An 18,027-nucleotide genomic window follows, 5' to 3' on the forward strand; every position below is an offset into this window, starting at 1 on the left:
AAGTGAAGATTCACGTACATCTAACGGGAATATTTTTTTGCGTGTAGATATGCTTCGTTTGTCTGGTGGTCAAAAACAAAAGAGGCTATCACACAATTGATGTCAGAGGCGACGCGTGGTCTGGTAAGGGACTTGTTTGACATTGGGAATAAACTGTCCATGATCGCATGGACGTTCGTTCGGTGCAAACGGTTTAACTGCAATGCTTTCTAACTGCAAGTCCGGTAAGTGCAACAAATTTGCAGTTATCGCACCGCCAAACGTCAAAGTGGTGCGCCATGTTAGCCCTCATGAACAGTCGAATGAATTTTTCGTTCATTTTACGTCAATTGACGGCTTGTTGACACTGTCAGGCGTTGCAGTTATCGAATTTTCGTTCGCTAAGTGAAACGTAAACATGTTGCAGTTATCGAACGTCTACTGTACTTGGATTTTGCAAGTATCAACATAAAATGTCTAAGTTTCTAAATACAGTAGACATTCGGTCGGTGCAAACGGTTTAACTGCAATGCTTTATAACTGCAAGTCCGGTAAGTGCAACAAATTTGCAGTTATCGCACCGCCAAACGTCAAAATGGTGCGCCATGTTAGCCCTAATGAATAGTCGAATGAATTTTTCGTTCATTTTACGTCAATTGACGGTTTGTTGACACTGTCAGGCGTTGCAGTTATCGAATTTTCGTTCGCTAAGTGAAACGTAAACATGTTGCAGTTATCGAACGTCTACTGTATGTAAGTTCAATTCCCAATTTAGGAAATGATTGCAAAAAAATAAACATGAACAGCAAGAGTGGGGTGGCGTTAAAGTGGCTGTTATTTCTAGGTTTTTTTGGGTGACGATGACGTATCGATAAAGCAGAACCCACTATTTTTATATCGATGTATCTTCAAAAATCTTTATCAATCGCTAACGAAGTGACTTTGTTTTTATTTAAATTTTTTTAAGAAACGATGACGATCGCTATCGATTTTTGATATGAACGTCTTTAAAGATCGTTATAAAGAAATGTAAAGATTTTTAAAGAAATGGTTGACCGGGTGATTTTTAACATGGGGAAGCATACCCGGATAAAAACTAACCATAGGGTGTTTGGTGAAAACCATTCCTGCACCATACAGTGTACCAGCTACAATAAAGTGTATTGTAATCAAATTACCAGTCGGCTGTATGTCTGAAATAGACGTAAAAACTTGAAGTATTTTTAGGCAAAGTACGTTTAATTGGCAAATTGAGAGATAAATTTGTGAAAAAAAAATACCACTTGTTTTGGTGGGATTCGAACCCACGACTCCGTTATCGCTAGTCCGGCGTTTTAACCAACTAAGCTACAGAACAAGTTACAACTCTGCAGAATAGAAAGTCAAACTGGATTCGAAGCACCACCCTAAACCGGGTCCGTCTTTCACAACTTTATCTCTCTTTCGGCTCTTAGATGCCAATCTCCCGCACTCTCGCGGCCTACGAACAACAAGTGTCCACCAATCAACGTTTGTCAAGTTGTAAATATTTTGGTTTTTATTCACGCACACCAATACAACTGCACCGAAAATGTTCGTTTTTGCAGTGAAAAGTGTAGCACGAAGCGGTGTAGCACCACCGCAAAAACGAAAACGACATGCGTTGAGCGCTCATCGAACAAAAATCCGATAACTGCAACGCCTGACAATGTCAAAAACCCATCAACTGACGTTAAATGAACGTGAACTTCATCCGATTGTTCATTTGGGCTAACATGGCGCACCATTCTGACATTTGGCGGTGCGATAACTGCAAATTTGTTGCACTTTTCGGACTTGCAGTTAAAAAGCATTACAGTTAAACCGTTTGCACCGACCGAACGTCTACTGTACCCCCCACTCATACTAAACGATCGGATTTTTCGATCGTTTAGTACGAGTAGGTGGTACAGTAGACGTTCGATAACTGCAACATGTTTACGTTTCACTTAGCGAACGAAAATTCGATAACTGCAACGCCTGACAGTGTCAACAAACCGTCAATTGACGTAAAATGAACGAAAAATTCATTCGACTATTCATTAGGGCTAACATGGCGCACCATTTTGACGTTTGGCGGTGCAATAACTGCAAATTTGTTGCACTTACCGGACTTGCAGTTATAAAGCATTGCAGTTAAACCGTTTGCACCGACCGAATGTCTACTGTACTACCGCTCTCACTTACAATACAACGTTCGGTTTTTCTACTGTATTTTTTATTCGGGTAGCAAACACCTACTTTGCACGGTTGCTGTTCGGCATTCCTGCAACATGCCCTGCCCACCGTATCCGTCCAGCTTTTGCCACTTTCAGGATGGTCAGAGTGTCGTAGAGTGCAGCGAGCTCGTGGTTCATTCTTCGTCGCCACACACCGTTCTCCTGCGAGCCGCCGAAGATTATCCATAGCACGCGTCTATCGAAAACTCCGAGTGCTTGCAGGTCCTTCTCGAGTATCGTCCACGTCTCGTGTCCGGCCTTATTAGCGTCTTGTACATGGTACAATTGGTGCGGGGAGATCATTAGCGGCGTGCAGGAGCACGGTCTGTGGCGGCGAAGAATGAACCACGAGCACACTGTGCTATACGGCAAACCAAGCATCCAGAAGGTGGGCAGCAGGGACGAAAGTCCTGGGGCCTGACGCACCCCCCTATTGCGAGTCAGCCGCGTAGTTGCCGGCTAAGAATAGGACTACAGTAGACGTTCGATAACTGCAACATGTTTACGTTTCACTTAGCGAACGAAAATTCGATAACTGCAACGCCTGACAGTGTCAACAAACCGTCAATTGACGTAAAATGAACGAAAAATTCATTCGACTATTCATTAGGGCTAACATGGCGCACCATTTTGACGTTTGGCGGTGCGATAACTGCAAATTTGTTGCACTTACCGGACTTGCAGTTATAAAGCATTGCAGTTAAACCGTTTGCACCGACCGAATGTCTACTGTACTAACCTCAATTCAAGGTGTCAAGCGACCCGTGCTGAGGAATGAGTGATCGAGGGGGTGAAAAAGATGCTCGATATTTAACGGAGCCTGTGGGGTACCTGGGCACCCCCCACAGTAAGCTGTCCCTTACCGCGTTAATGCAGGGCTCTGGCGTGGTGGACATTCTTTCCCGTGCTACTCGTGGGATTTAATCATGAAGTCAAATAAAAATCAGAATCTAGGTGGAAATAGTGGTGGGATCAACCCCTTCGCAAGAAGCGGGTTGATGAGATCTCCGACAAGGAGAAGTGAGGAGATAGACGCTGGGAGTTGCGTACGCAGCTCAAGCGTGGGTGCTCCAGTCCACTTCCCGGCAAGCCAGCCGGTGGAGGTTATGGACGGAACGTGGTTGTTGAGGGCCGGCAACCGAGTATCCAAAGGATGGTCCGCAATAGAGGTGGCTGAGCAGCAGCTTGGCAAAATCATCGACTTTGCGTCCACTAAGTCGAACATAAGCAAGGACCTGAAAACGGCCTTGCTTCGACTTAGGGCGTCGATCGACGATGCCAAGCAGGAGCACGCGGCACTCGCGTTGCTGACTGCTGCAGCAGCGGAGCCTGCAAATGAGAAAGTGCCGAAGTTTACCCAAACGGAGGCCTTCTCCTTCGCAGGAAGTCCGAATAAGGCGGAAGCGACTGCTCGCGACAAACGGGGCAAGCAATCGCAGAAGCGGGCGAGGCAACCGTCAGGCGAGGAGCTGTCTGGCGGTGCCCGCAAGGCCAGGCGAATCATTACCCCGAAAGTCGGTAATAATGCCGGAAGGTCGGACCCCAGCCAGGGTTCCCGGAAAGCTGGGAACAGCCACAGAGTAGGGCGATCCAAGGGGAGGACCCCCCTTGGACGAAGGAACAGTCCAAGTACTCGGTCGTCTCGAAGATGATGCGAAGCGACGCCAAGCTTGAGGGTCTTGGAGCCGACGTACGCAGTATTAGACATACTCGTACGGGCGAGATGATCCTGGAGCTCAAGCGCCAGAAGGAGCACAAGGGCGCCGCCTATAAGAGGCTGGCAGAAGAGGTCCTTGGTGAAGGTGTGCAGGTGAGGGCTCTGACACATGAGGCGACTCTGAAGGTCAAGGACATTGATGAGATCACCGAAGTGGAAGAGCTCGTCACGGCACTGCGGCAACAGTGCGATGTGCAGGTGGCCGCCGCAGCCGTTAAGCTACGGAAAGGGCCAGCAGGGACACAGATAGCTTTGGTTCAGCTACAGTAGACGTTCGATAACTGCAACATGTTTACGTTTCACTTAGCGAACGAAAATTCGATAACTGCAACGCCTGACAGTGTCAACAAACCGTCAATTGACGTAAAATGAACGAAAAATTCATTCGACTATTCATTAGGGCTAACATGGCGCACCATTTTGACGTTTGGCGGTGCGATAACTGCAAATTTGTTGTACTTACCGGACTTGCAGTTATAAAGCATTGCAGTTAAACCGTTTGCACCGACCGAATGTCTACTGTACCTGTGGCGGACGTCAAAAAGTCCGTTAAAGTAGGGAGCATAAAGGTGGGTTGGTGTGTATGTCACCTGACATTCCACGAGCCACCAGAGGTTTGCTTCAGGTGTCTGGAACCAGGACACAAGTCGTGGGACTGCAAAGGCGCAAACTGTGCAGGCGATGCGGCGCTGAAGGTCATAAGGCCCAAAGCTGCACGAGTCCGCCCATCTGCATGATCTGTACCGGGAAATCCTCGAACAACAGACATCCGATGGATGGTCCAAGGTGCCCGGCCTTCAAGAAAGCCGCAGTGAACTACAAATCACAGTGCAGGTAACGCCGCTGAACCTGAACCACTGTGATGCGGCTCAGCAACTGCTTTGTCAGGCAGTTTCTGAGTGGGAGACGGATATCGCCATCATATCGGACCCATACCGAGTACCCGCCGGCAACGGCAACTGGGTCGCGGATGGGACCAGAAAAATGGCGGCGATATGGACGACGAGTAAATACTCCGTCCAGGAATTGGTGTCTACTACCTATGAGGGCTTCGTGGTCGCCAAAGTAAACGGGGTCTTCTTCTGTAGCTGTTATGCGCCTCCGCGGTGGCCGATCGAGCAGTTCACGCAAATTCTGGACCGCTTAACGACCGTGCTAACAGGGCGTAGGCCGGTGGTAATAGCGGGTGACTTTAATGCCTGGGCCGTGGAATGGGGAAGCCGTTTCACGAACCAGCGGGGTCAGATCCAATGTCATATAAAGAAGGTCTGGAGGAACTTGTCGTTTACTTGTATTAGTAACAAGTGGAAAGTAAACAATTTTTGAGGGGAAGGGTGGTGACGTCATACAAGTTCAATAACAAACAGCTGTGTTGCATGTTCTAACACAAAGCGATTAGTGAGATCGAAGGCATAAACTCTCATGCAACTATGGCGGGAGCAATACAAAATATAGAGGCTCTTAAGAGCAAACAGTTCAATCTGAGTCCCCCCTAAAGTTCTAAATAATTTCCTACTGAAATACGAGGGGATAACTTAGAAAAGCTATTAAAGAAATGCTCAGACACACCTCTAAGAGCTTTAGCGGAAAATCTGTTTCAGAGGGAGCTGAATGATGTTTTGGACAAATCACTAAACAATTTTCAAAGCCATTCCCAGAATATGGTGAGGTGAAAATACCTCGGGTACTGAAAGAATCCCAATAAACCTTCTATAGAAGACTAATTATAATTAGTATACCGGAGAATGTCTTTCAGCCTATCCAACAACGAAAATCAGTGTTCCGTAGAACCATTTATCACACGACGCTGCCGTAAAGAATCGAACATGTTTCAGCTCCAAGTATTCGTCATTCCGTTATCATTAATCACTTCGTTCAATCATTTCGTTATCCTAAAATGGAAGAAAATGTTTTGAAATTAGGAATCCCTGCGACTTTTCCTACCGGTGAAAAAATTGGTCCGTGTTTGTGTTTTATTAACAACCTGTAAATCACCCTTAGTAACAGTAGAGAGTAGGGGTAGCAAATTATCTGGGCGGGCTTTGAAAATCACAACAACTGACTGTATGACGTCAAGCGTTGTCAAGATGCTACAGGTTGCTATGTTGAATAAAAATCAGCGCACTAACACTAGCAAAGATCTGTGTATTACACAAAACGATCTCTACACCTTACTTAGATCACATTGGGTCAGATCCTGCTAGAAACACTGGCCATCTTAGATGTCGACTTGGCTAATGTCGGTACCAAGAGTACCTTTAGTCGAAACGGAGCGGAGTCAATTATTGACGTGACCTTTTGTAGTCCTGGCCTAACAAGTAGTTCGAACTGGAGAGTAGATGATAGCTACACTCACAGCGACCACCTGGCGGTTCGCTACAGTATCGACTACAATAACAGCAGACAGCGGATAGAAGAAGAGGCGGCTAGGCCAAGGCCAAGCCCTCGCAGGTGGAAGACATCATACTTCGACGAAGGGGTATTTAGGGAGGCGCTCCGCCGTGAGCGAAACTTAATCGGTTTAGACGGCGACGAGCTGGTAGCGGTGCTCTCACGTGCGTGTGATGCGACCATGCCTAGGCGAGTCCACCCTATAAATGGGAGGCCACCGGCTTACTGGTGGACCGACGCGATTGCGGACCTGCGCCGCACCTGCCTACGGGCTAGGCCTACGTAGGCGCCGCGCCTGCCTACGGGCTAGGCGGCGGATGCAGCGAGCACGATCAGAGGAAGAGCGAAACGAACGGGGGGTGGTGTTCGCCGCTGCAAAAGCCGCGCTTAAGACCGAGATAAGAGCAAGCAAAAAGGCCTGCTTTGAGGGTCTCTGTCAGAGTGCCAATACGAACCCGTGGGGTGACGCCTACAGGATCGTTATGGCCAAGACGAGAGGTGTGATGGCTCCTACAGAGCAATCTCCAGAGATGTTGGAGGGGATCATTGGAGGACTTTTTCCGCGTCATGATCCTAATCCTTGGCCTCCTTTCGTAGGACAGCCGGGGACTGGGGCTGGCGATGAGGAGAGGGTCACCGATATGGAACTTGCGGGGATAGCTAAGTCCCTTAGCGTAGGTAAGGCCCCAGGTCCGGACGGAGTTCCGAACCTGGCCTTAAAAGTAGCTATTGCAGAGGCTCCCGAGATGTTCAGGTCTGCTATGCAGAAATGCCTGGACGAGGGAGTTTTCCCAGAAGCTTGGAAGAGGCAGAGCCTGGTACTATTGCCAAAGGCGGGGAAACCACCCGGAGACCCGTCGGCATATAGACCAATATGCTTGATTGACACGGCGGGGAAGGTGCTCGAAAAGATCATCCTCAATAGAATGTTGAGGTTTACCGAGGGCGAAAATGGTCTTTCGAGTAACCAGTACGGCTTCCGGAAGGAGAGGTCCACCGTAGACGCTATCTTGTCGGTAACAAAAACCGCCGAGAAAGCACTCGAGCCTAAGAGGAGGGGAATTCGCTTTTGCGCGGTAGTGACTCTGGATGTAAGGAATGCGTTTAATAGCGCCAGCTGGTCTGCTATTGCCGATGCGCTCTTGCGTCTGGGGATACCGGAGTACCTGTACAAGATTCTCGGAAGTTACTTTCAGAATCGTGTACGACACGGAGGTGGGTCGGAACTGCTTTCACATAACCTCAGGAGTCCCGCAAGGTTCCATCCTGGGTCCGGTGTTATGGAATGTCATGTACGACGAGGTGTTGAGGTTAGAGTATCCAGTGGGAGTGGTGATTGTCGGATTTGCCGACGACATTACGCTCGAAGTCTACGGTGAAACGATCGAGGAGGTAAAGTTGACTTCCAACCACTCGATCAAGGTTGTGGAGGCGTGGATGCGGTCCAGGAAACTGAAGCTGGCTCACCACAAGACAGAGGTGACGGTTGTTAACAACCTGAAGTCGGAGCAGCAGACGGAGATCAGTGTAGGAGAGTGTACTATCCTGTCAAAGCCCTCCGTCAAACACTTGGGCGTGATGATCGACGATAAGTTTACCTTCGGTAGCCACGTCGATTATGCCTGTAAAAGAGCCTCCACCCACAGCTATTGCGGCACTGTCCCGGATGATGTCCAATAGCTCTGCGGTGTACGCCAGTAAGCGCGTGGGGCACCGCGCTAAGTACTAAATGCTACCGACGGAAGCTGGAAAGTACTTACAGGCTTATGTGTCTGAGCGTACCGTGTCACACGACGCTCTCTGCGTCATTACTGGTATGGTGCCTATCCAGCATTCTTATCAGTGAGGACATGGAGTGCTTCGAAATGCGCCGCACAAGAGGCATACGCAGGACTGCCAGGATGGCCTCTATGGTCAAATGGCAGCGCGCGTGGGACAGTTCCACCAAAGGAAGGTGGACCCATAGGTTGATACCGAGGGTAAATAGTTGGATTAATAGGCGCCATGGGGAAGTTACATTCCACCTGACACAGGTCCTTACAGGTCATGGTTGCTTCCGACAGTATCTACACCGTTTCGGGCATGCGGATTCTCCCGAATGCCCAGTGTGAAATGGTTTAGAAGAGGAAACGGCGGAACACGTTTTGTTCGTGTGCCCGCGTTTTCGCACAATGCGTGACCGCATGCTTGCCACATGTGGGGAGGACACAACTCCGGACAATTTGGTCCAGAGGATGTGTACGGATGAGTTTGGCTGGAACGCCGTTTCAACGGCTATTACCCACATCGTCTGGGAGCTACAGAGGAGGTGGCGCGTGGACTCGGAGAATGGCTAGTCCAGATGCAGTACAAGAGGTGGTCCAGGGGTTCGAAGTCGGCTTCGTAGGTCATACCGGTGCCCTGCGGTCGAGATCGACCCTTACAGCGATTAAGTGGCCGCGGAGAGAAAGTCCCGGTAGCGGTACTGCCGTGGCGTCGGTCTTTTTTTTTTCCTTCTAAACCATAGGGGGATAATCTGCTCAACAGACACATCGCACCCACAAGGTTAGCTGCGTAGCCTGCAGCAACGAACATCGATGACTCGCTTTGGAGAGTCCATCACGGTAGCAGGCTGGCACTTAGCCAGTTTCCCGAGTGGTCCTCGCCACTCCCTTTGTCCTCGGAAGGCGGGCAGGGTCAACCCTGCCCGCGCCCTACTGCTGAGCGGACATCAAGAACTGATGCCCACGTGCAACCCGATCTGACCTGCCCGTAAGGAAGGGTATCACTACCCTTCAGGCCCTATCAGATGCACCCGTAGGTTGCAGACAGCAGGATCTCACCTACCCCGACCCTTGCCGGGGACCCCTTTCCAACCGCGGGCTCGGATCCAACCCAGTAGACCGACGCCACGACAGCACCACTACCGGGACTTCCTCTCCGCGGCCACTTAATCGTTGTAAGGGTCGATCTCGACCGCAGGGCACCGGTATGACCTACGAAGCCGACTCCGAACCCCTGGACCACCTCTTGTACTGCATCTGGACTAGCCATTCTCCGAGTCCACGCGCCACCTCCTCTGTAGCTCCCAGACGATGTGGGTAATAGCCGTTGAAACGGCGTTCCAGCCAAACTCATCCCTACACATCCACTGGACCAAGTTGTCCGGAGTTGTGTCCTCCCCGCATGTGGCAAGCATGCGGTCACGCATTGTGCGAAAACGCGGGCACACGAACAAAACGTGTTCCGCCGTTTCCTCTAAACCATTGCACACTGGGCATTCGGGAGAATCCGCATGCCCGAAACGGTGTAGATACTGTCGGAAGCAACCATGACCTGTAAGGACCTGTGTCAGGTGGAATGTGACTTCCCCATGGCGCCTATTAATCCAACTATCTACCCTCGGTATCAACCTATAGGTCCACCTTCCTTTGGTGGAACTGTCCCACGCGCGCTGCCATTTGACTATAGAGGCCATCCTGACAGTCCTGCGTATGCCTCTTGTGCCGCGCATTTCGAAGCACTCCATGTCCTCACTGATAAGAATGCTGATAGGCACCATACCAGTAATGACGCAGAGAGCGTCGTGTGACACGGTACGGTACGGTACGCGCTCGCAACCCTCAGGCACATAAGCCTGTAAGTACTTTCCAGCTTCTGTCGGTAGCATTTAGTACTTAGCGCGGTGCCCCACGCCGGGCCGCCATACCTAAGTATGGATGTAGCAACACTAGCCAGAAGCTTGCGCTTACTGGCGTACACCGCAGAGCTATTGGACATCATCCGGGACAGTGCCGCAATAGCTGTGGAGGCTCTTTTACAGGCATAATCGACGTGGCTACCGAAGGTAAGCTTATCGTCGATCATCACGCCCAAGTGTTTGACGGAGCGCTTTGACAGGATAGTACAGTCTCCTACACTGATCTCCGTCTGCTGCTCCGACTTCAGGTTGTTAACAACCGTCACCTCTGTCTTGTGGTGAGCCAGCTCCAGTTTCCTGGACCGCATCCACGCCTCCACAACCTTGATCGAGTGGTTGGAAGTCAACTTTACCTCCTCGATCGTTTCACCGTAGACTTCGAGCGTAATGTCGTCGGCAAATCCGACAATCACCACTCCCACTGGATACTCTAACCTCAACACCTCGTCGTACATGACATTCCATAACACCGGACCCAGGATGGAACCTTGCGGGACTCCTGAGGTTATGTGAAAGCAGTTCCGACCCACCTCCGTGTCGTAGACTAGTACACGATTCTGAAAGTAACTTCCGAGAATCTTGTACAGGTACTCCGGTATCCCCAGACGCAAGAGCGCATCGGCAATAGCAAACCAGCTGGCGCTATTAAACGCATTCCTTACATCCAGAGTCACTACCGCGCAAAAGCGAATTCCCCTCCTCTTAGGCTCGAGTGCTTTCTCGGCGGTTTTTGTAACCGACAAGATAGCGTCTACGGTGGACCTCCCCTTCCGGAAGCCGTACTGGTTACTCGAAAGACCATTTTCGCCCTCGGTGAACCGCAACATTCTATTGAGGATGATCTTTTCGAGCACCTTCCCCGCCGTGTCAATCAAGCATATTGGTCTATATGCCGACGGGTCTCCGGGTGGTTTCCCCGCCTTTGGCAATAGTACCAGGCTCTGCCTCTTCCAAGCTTCTGGGAAAACTCCCTCGTCCAGGCATTTCTGCATAGCAGACCTGAACATCTCGGGAGCCTCTGCAATAGCTACTTTTAAGGCCAGGTTCGGAACTCCGTCCGGACCTGGGGCCTTACCTACGCTAAGGGACTTAGCTATCCCCGCAAGTTCCACATCGGTGACCCTCTCCTCATCGCCAGCCCCAGTCCCCGGCTGTCCTACGAAAGGAGGCCAAGGACTAGGATCATGACGCGGAAAAAGTCCTCCAATGATCCCCTCCAACATCTCTGGAGATTGCTCTGTAGGAGCCATCACACCTCTCGTCTTGGCCATAACGATCCTGTAGGCGTCACCCCACGGGTTCGTATTGGCACTCTGACAGAGACCCTCAAAGCAGGCCTTTTTGCTTGCTCTTATCTGGGTCTTAAGCGCGGCTTTTGCAGCGGCGAACACCACCCGCCGTTCGTTTCGCTCTTCCTCTGATCGTGCTCGCTGCATCCGCCGCCTAGCCCGTAGGCAGGCGCGGCGCAGGTCCGCAATCGCGTCGGTCCACCAGTAAGCCGGTGGCCTCCCATTTCTAGGGTGGACTCGCCTAGGCATGGTCGCATCACACGCACGTGAGAGCACCGCTACCAGCTCGTCGCCGTCTAAACCGATTAAGTTTCGCTCACGGCGGAGCGCCTCCCTAAATACCCCTTCGTCGAAGTATGATGTCTTCCACCTGCGAGGGCTTGGCCTTGGCTTAGCCGCCTCTTCTTCTATCCGCTGTCTGCTGTTATTGTAGTCGATACTGTAGCGAACCGCCAGGTGGTCGCTGTGAGTGTAGCTATCATCTACTCTCCAGTTCGAACTACTTGTTAGGCCAGGACTACAAAAGGTCACGTCAATAATTGACTCCGCTCCGTTTCGACTAAAGGTACTCTTGGTACCGACATTAGCCAAGTCGACATCTAAGATGGCCAGTGTTTCTAGCAGGATCTGACCCCGCTGGTTCGTGAAACGGCTTCCCCATTCCACGGCCCAGGCATTAAAGTCGCCCGCTATTACCACCGGCCTTCGCCCTGTTAGCACGGTCGTTAAGCGGTCCAGCATTTGCGTGAACTGCTCGATCGGCCACCGCGGAGGCGCATAACAGCTACAGAAGAAGACCCCGTTTACTTTGGCGACCACGAAGCCCTCATAGGTAGTAGACACCAACTCCTGAACGGGGTATTTACCCGTCGTCCATATCGCCGCCATTTTTCTGGTCCCATCCGCGACCCAGTTGCCGTTGCCGGCGGGTACTCGGTATGGGTCCGATATGATGGCGATATCCGTCTCCCACTCAGAAACTGCCTGACAAAGCAGTTGCTGAGCCGCATCACAGTGGTTCAGGTTCAGCTGCGTTACCTGCACTGTGATTTGTTGTTCACTGCGGCTTTCTTGAAGGCCGGGCACCTTGGGCCACCCATCGGATGTCTGTTGTTCGAGGATTTCCCGGTACAGATCATGCAGATGGGCGGACTCGTGCAGCTTTGGGCCTTATGACCTTCAGCGCCGCATCGCCTGCACAGTTTGCGCCTGTCGGGGCCTTTGCAGTCCCACGACTTGTGTCCTCGTTCCAGACACCTGAAGCAAACCTCTGGTGGCTCGTGGAATGTCAGGTGACATACACACCAACCCACCTTTATGCTCCCTACTTTAACGGACTTTTTGACGTCCGCCACAGGTAGCTGAACCAAAGCTATCTGTGTCCCTGCTGACCCTTTCCGTAGCTTAACGGCTGCGGCGGCCACCTGCACATCGCACTGTTGCCGCAGTGCCGTGACGAGCTCTTCCACTTCGGTGATCTCATCGATGTCCTTGACCTTCAGAGTCGCCTCATGTGTCAGAGCCCTCACCTGCACACCCTCACCAAGGACCTCTTCTGCCAGCCTCTTATAGGCGGCGCCCTTGTGCTCCTTCTGGCGCTTCAGCTCCAGGATCATCTCGCCCGTACGAGTACGTCTAATACTGCGTACGTCGGCTCCAAGACCCTCAAGCTTGGCTTCGCTTCGCATCATCTTCAAGACGTCCGAGTACTTGGACTGTTCCGTCTTGATGACGATAGCGTCGCCTTTCTCGCGCTTGGCACCTGCCCTCCTACGCCTTGGCTTGGCGTCCTGCGCTACTACCTGCGGATTCGCCTTCTTCTTCCTCTTCCGCTCTACCTTCGTCCAAGGGGGGTCCTCCCCTTGGATCGCCCTACTCTGTGGCTGTTGAGGGCCCACTAGCGGTCGCAACCCCTTGTTCCCATCGTTCCGGGACGGGCCAGCCTTTTCAGGCCCACCCTTCCCAGCTTTCCGGGAACCCTGGCTGGGGTCCGACCTTCCGGCATTATTACCGACTTTCGGGGTAATGATTCGCCTGGCCTTGCGGGCACCGCCAGACAGCTCCTCGCCTGACGGTTGCCTCGCCCGCTTCTGCGATTGCTTGCCCCGTTTGTCGCGAGCAGTCGCTTCCGCCTTATTCGGACTTCCTGCGAAGGAGAAGGCCTACGTTTGGGTAAACTTCGGCACTTTCTCATTTGCAGGCTCCGCTGCTGCAGCAGTCAGCAACGCGAGTGCCGCGTGCTCCTGCTTGGCATCGTCGATCGACGCCCTAAGTCGAAGCAAGGCCGTTTTCAGGTCCTTGCTTATGTTCGACTTAGTGGACGCAAAGTCGATGATTTTGCCAAGCTGCTGCTCAGCCACCTCTATTGCGGACCGTCCTTTGGATCCTCGGTTGACGGCCCTCAACAACCACGCTCCGTCCATAACCTCCACTGGCTGGCTTGCCGGGAAGTGGACTGGAGCACCCACGCTTGAGCTGCGTACGCAACTCCCAGCGCCTATCTCCTCACTTCTCCTTGTCGGAGATCTCATCAACCCGCTTCTTGCGAAGGGGTTGATCCCACCACTATTTCCATCTAGATTCTGATTTTTATTTGACTTCATGATTAAATCCCACGGTAGCACGGGAAAGAATGTCCACCACGCCAGAGCCCTGCATTAACGCGGTAAGGGACAGCTTACTGTGGGGGGTGCCCAGGTACCCCACAGGCTCCGTTAAAGATCGGGTCGGTTAAAGCACGGGTCGCTTGACACCTTGAATTGGGGTTAGTAGTCCTATTCTTAGCCGGCGACTACGCGGCTGACTCGCAAGCGGGGGGGTGCGTCAGGCCCCAGGACTTTAGTCCCTGCTGCCGGCGTGGCGTCGGTCTACTGGGTTGGATCCGTGCCCGCGGTTGGAAAGGGGTCCCCGGCAAGGGTCGGGGTAGGTGAGACCCTGCTGTCTGCAACCTTCGGGTGCATTTGATAGGGCCTGAAGGGTAGTGATACCCTTCCTTTGCGGGCAGGTCAGATCGGGTTGCACGTGGGCATCAGTTCTTGATGTCTGCAAAGCAGTTGGGCGCGGGCGGGGTTGACTCTGCCCGCCTTCCGAGGACAAAGGGAGTGGCGAGGACCACTCGGGAAACTGGCTAAGCGCCAGCATGTTACCGTGATGGACTCTCCAAAGCGAGTCATCGATGTTCGTTGCTGCAGGCTACGCAGCTAACCTTGAGAGTGCGATGTGCACCAGCCCCTCTCTGAAGCAATACCTTCTTGGTGGTTCCGGAGAGACGTAGGGTTTGGCGACCATCAGAAGGCCGGCTCCAGAGGCACGTTATCCTCCATTTGGGACATTTGTGCCATCACAGCGGGCAAGGCGGGCGAGTTTAGGACGTTTCCGTAAGTGGGCACGGGCAGGATTGATGCAGGACTTTAACAACTACAGTATCACGCAGGGGGAATGACACTTCTTTTGCTAACCGCAAAAATCCACATTTATCCGTCGTTTACCGCGTCTAACTGCTGAGCGGTTAGCGACGGCTAGGAAAGGATAAATATATAGGTATATTACTTGGATTTTGCATATATTTGTTATCATTCATCTTTGGCATGTTTATTGGCTTAACCCTTTCTTTCCCACGACTTTTAAACAACTATTTCTATGCCAATAAGCCGTTTCCGAAGAAAGTGCTTGAAAAATGCAAATTAGCCATTTTTTTAATCAACGAAAAAAAAACTTGAAAAACAAGAGGTTTTTTATTGCTTATGTATAGTTCCATAATTGAATCAAGCTGTTAGCATTTAGGTTTACTTGGTGAGATTACTATCATATTCTGGAAGTTATTGAATCAAGTTCATCTAATTCCGTTTGTCTTGAGTTCGTCTAAAATCGATGGTTCTCTCTCTAGACTCTAGAGTAACCATGGGAAGCAAAGGAGTCTAGGATTTGAAGGACGCGATTAACTTATTATACTCCGTATGGTTTGCTATGTCTCACTAACTCCAGCCATTTTGTGCATAATAGCTGCTTCCATGCGGGCTCTCTCAAGAAATTTTCGAATCCTTGGAAGAGCCTTCCAAGTAAAATTGCCTGGTGGAAAGAACGGAAGTTCACACGAAAGCTCATTTTGTTGAGATTGCTGCTTTTCCTGATGGAAACTTTGCACACAGGCAGTGCATTCGAATTCCGCTATTCCTCGCGTTTTTCTGTCCTCTAAATAAAATATGTCTTCCTTGAAGATTGCGTTGACTAACAGTTGATTAGATATAGGATAAACGTCCAATGTTTTGTGATACAGGAAGCTTGTGTAAAGATCTTCATTATTTGATGCTTGTAATATGAATTGCGCCAGATCTGAAGGAGTAGCAAAATCATCAATCAAAATGGCGGAGTTCGGGTTGGGTAGATAGTTCTAAAAAAAAAAATGTGAGTGTGTTAAAAACATAGCCTAGTTATCTCTTATGCAACTTACCCTTATGTTGGGTGCCCCGAAATAGATAGGTACAATTCCCAAGCTCAATGATTTCCAAAACTTATCAGCAATGTAATCTTCGCATATCATATCCTGATATACAATGATAAATTTGTACTTGGATACAAAATCATAGAAATTCTGCACATCATTAATATCCATTGAATCGTTTGTGATTCCATCCGGAAATGTTTTGTTCTTTAAACAATTACCGTACGAATCGATTGCTATATGCTTTCCTAACTCTTTGACATACAATTCTCGACCAGTTAATGTATCGCAGTGGGACTGCATGTACAAAACAGGAGCAAGTTTCATTTTCTTCTGGAAGCTCGTTTTCAGCCCAAAAGTGTACATATTTTTGTAGTTTATCAGCTCTTCCAGGGTTGTAAACGATTGCAATGTAAGCGGAACTGTACTATGTCGGCTAAATGTTGATGACAAGTTGAATATGTCCAATCCGTGCAGAAGAAATGGTGCATTTTTAGGAGACGCATCGTGGTACAATCCCCAGTACTGGTCGATTTTGCGTTTTTCTGGCATATCATGAATCGAAATTTTTCTTCCGTGAAACAGATATCCCTGTAAGAGTAATCTTTTATTAATTTATTAAATTTATGTATTTTCTTCAAGAATCCAAGACGTTATTTTTTGCCATTTTCTTCTCCTTCTTTGTGACATATGTTCCAACTGGGACAAATCCTGTTTTTCAGCTTTGTGTTCTATGAGCGCTTACACAGTTATTATAATAACTGAGAGCTTACTCTGCAATGGTCATTTTGCACGTGTAGTGTATAGCGTGTGGCAGGCAAGAAAATACTCTGAATATGCACAAGGAAGTTAAGGAAAATTCCTTTACGAAAACGTCCTGGAATTGTGTGAAAAACTAACATTATTGCTAAAATTCACAAAAATAAAAAGATTACAGTTTGGGCAGAGTAATAATCGAACCCATCACTCTCACTATAGTATTTCTGAATCGGCTATATGGGTCCATGAAATTTAGTTTAAAATGAAGCTTATTTTTGTGTGATTCAATAATTTTTAACGAGTTTCCAGGAGGAATGACACTTCCTTTGCTAACCGTAAAATCCGCATTTATCCGTTGCTAACCGTCGTTAACCGCGTCTAACTGTTGTTCAGTTAGCAACGGATAAATGCGGATTTTCCGGTTAGAAAAGGATATGTCATTCCCCTTGCGAGTTTCGTATTTAGGGACAACTGAGTACTTGTATATTTAGGCTATATTACTAGGCACTTTTGGTTTTCAAGACTTATTAGTTTTCCTTTTCATACGAAATTTACGTAATTTAGCGGGAAATGCAGATTTGTTCATACCATATGATTGTATGAAATCCCGCTGATTTTGCTGATTTGGTAAAACCACAGTTTCTATGGTAAAACCCTAATTTATTGATTCAATAGTCAAATTTGCAGCTCTTACGAAATCATTGAATTACTTACAGAGAAAAAAAGGTCCCTTTGTGCTTTTCGATCGCTTGTAAAACGACATTCTACGTCCCCACATTTCCTGTGATAATCCAGTTGTTTCTCATACGGGCTCCACCATACCATTACATTGTAATGGGACTTTGTGGGCTTACCGTGCCTTTTATATACCTAAAATTCTCAATCAACAAGTTCCACAATTATGCATTTATAAAAAATATTTTCTTACGTACGTAGGTGCATAGTGCCAGTAGAAGTACGAAACTCAACAACAGCAGTTTTCCATTCCGATACCGACCGCACAGCATTATGAACAGTGACTAGCCACAGTTTGCAATCACAATACCAGCGACTAATTTATCACTTCGCATGCAAAACTATTTAGCACATTTCGTTATCGACCAGAGCCAAAGCGTTGGGTACGATATTCGTTTTTATTGCATCTTCCATTGTGACACATGTGTAACACCAGATGTGCTAATGATATGCCTAAAGGGTGATAGCTTGTAGAATTTTTGAAAAATGTATTGGTTTTCTATGAAGTCGATCGAGTGGTTGATTTATTGACGCATGACGACACCCGTAGGACTTGGAATTGCGTTTTTAAATTGACCAAGCTACACGCATAGTGTACTTCCTGAAAAAATAACTTCCCGGATAAAAAATTACCATTCATTACATGGTAAATATTATTAACAAATGACTGGTTTTATTGTTCACAATAAAACACATAGTAGATATATTGTTACTTTTTACAATAGAAATCAAGCCCATATAGTTCGTACAATAAGTGAACATTAGCGTTATTAGTGACTAATTGATTCGATTGTTTGTCA

At 49.1% G+C, this 18,027-nt stretch overlaps 1 protein-coding gene across 1 annotated transcript; it reads right to left on the bottom strand.

Moving 5' to 3' along the window:
• Positions 1-14,827: 14,827 nt before the first annotated feature.
• On the bottom strand, positions 14,828-17,599 carry LOC109420147 (alpha-(1,3)-fucosyltransferase 10). Its single transcript, XM_019694465.3, has 4 exons — positions 17,425-17,599; positions 17,207-17,362; positions 15,743-16,324; positions 14,828-15,682 (listed from the first exon to the last, which is right to left on the bottom strand). The coding sequence occupies exons 1-4, from the start codon at positions 17,497-17,499 to the stop codon at positions 15,257-15,259; spliced, it is 1,239 nt and encodes a 412-aa protein (XP_019550010.3). The 5' UTR covers positions 17,500-17,599; the 3' UTR covers positions 14,828-15,256.
• Between the last annotated feature and the right edge of the window lie 428 nt (positions 17,600-18,027).

This window comes from Aedes albopictus, chromosome 2 (genome assembly GCF_035046485.1).
Source record: "Aedes albopictus strain Foshan chromosome 2, AalbF5, whole genome shotgun sequence".
Lineage (NCBI taxonomy): Eukaryota > Metazoa > Arthropoda > Insecta > Diptera > Culicidae > Aedes > Aedes albopictus.

Coding starts and splice junctions, on each gene's coding strand:
- LOC109420147 (XM_019694465.3), bottom strand. CDS start 17,499: ATGCTGTGCGGTCGGTATCGGAATGGAAAACTGCTGTTGTTGAGTTTC. Junction 17,363..17,424: donor TACTGGCACTATGCACCTAC/GTACGTAAGAAA, acceptor TGAGAATTTTAG/GTATATAAAAGGCACGGTAA. Junction 16,325..17,206: donor AAAGGGACCTTTTTTTCTCT/GTAAGTAATTCA, acceptor TTACTCTTACAG/GGATATCTGTTTCACGGAAG.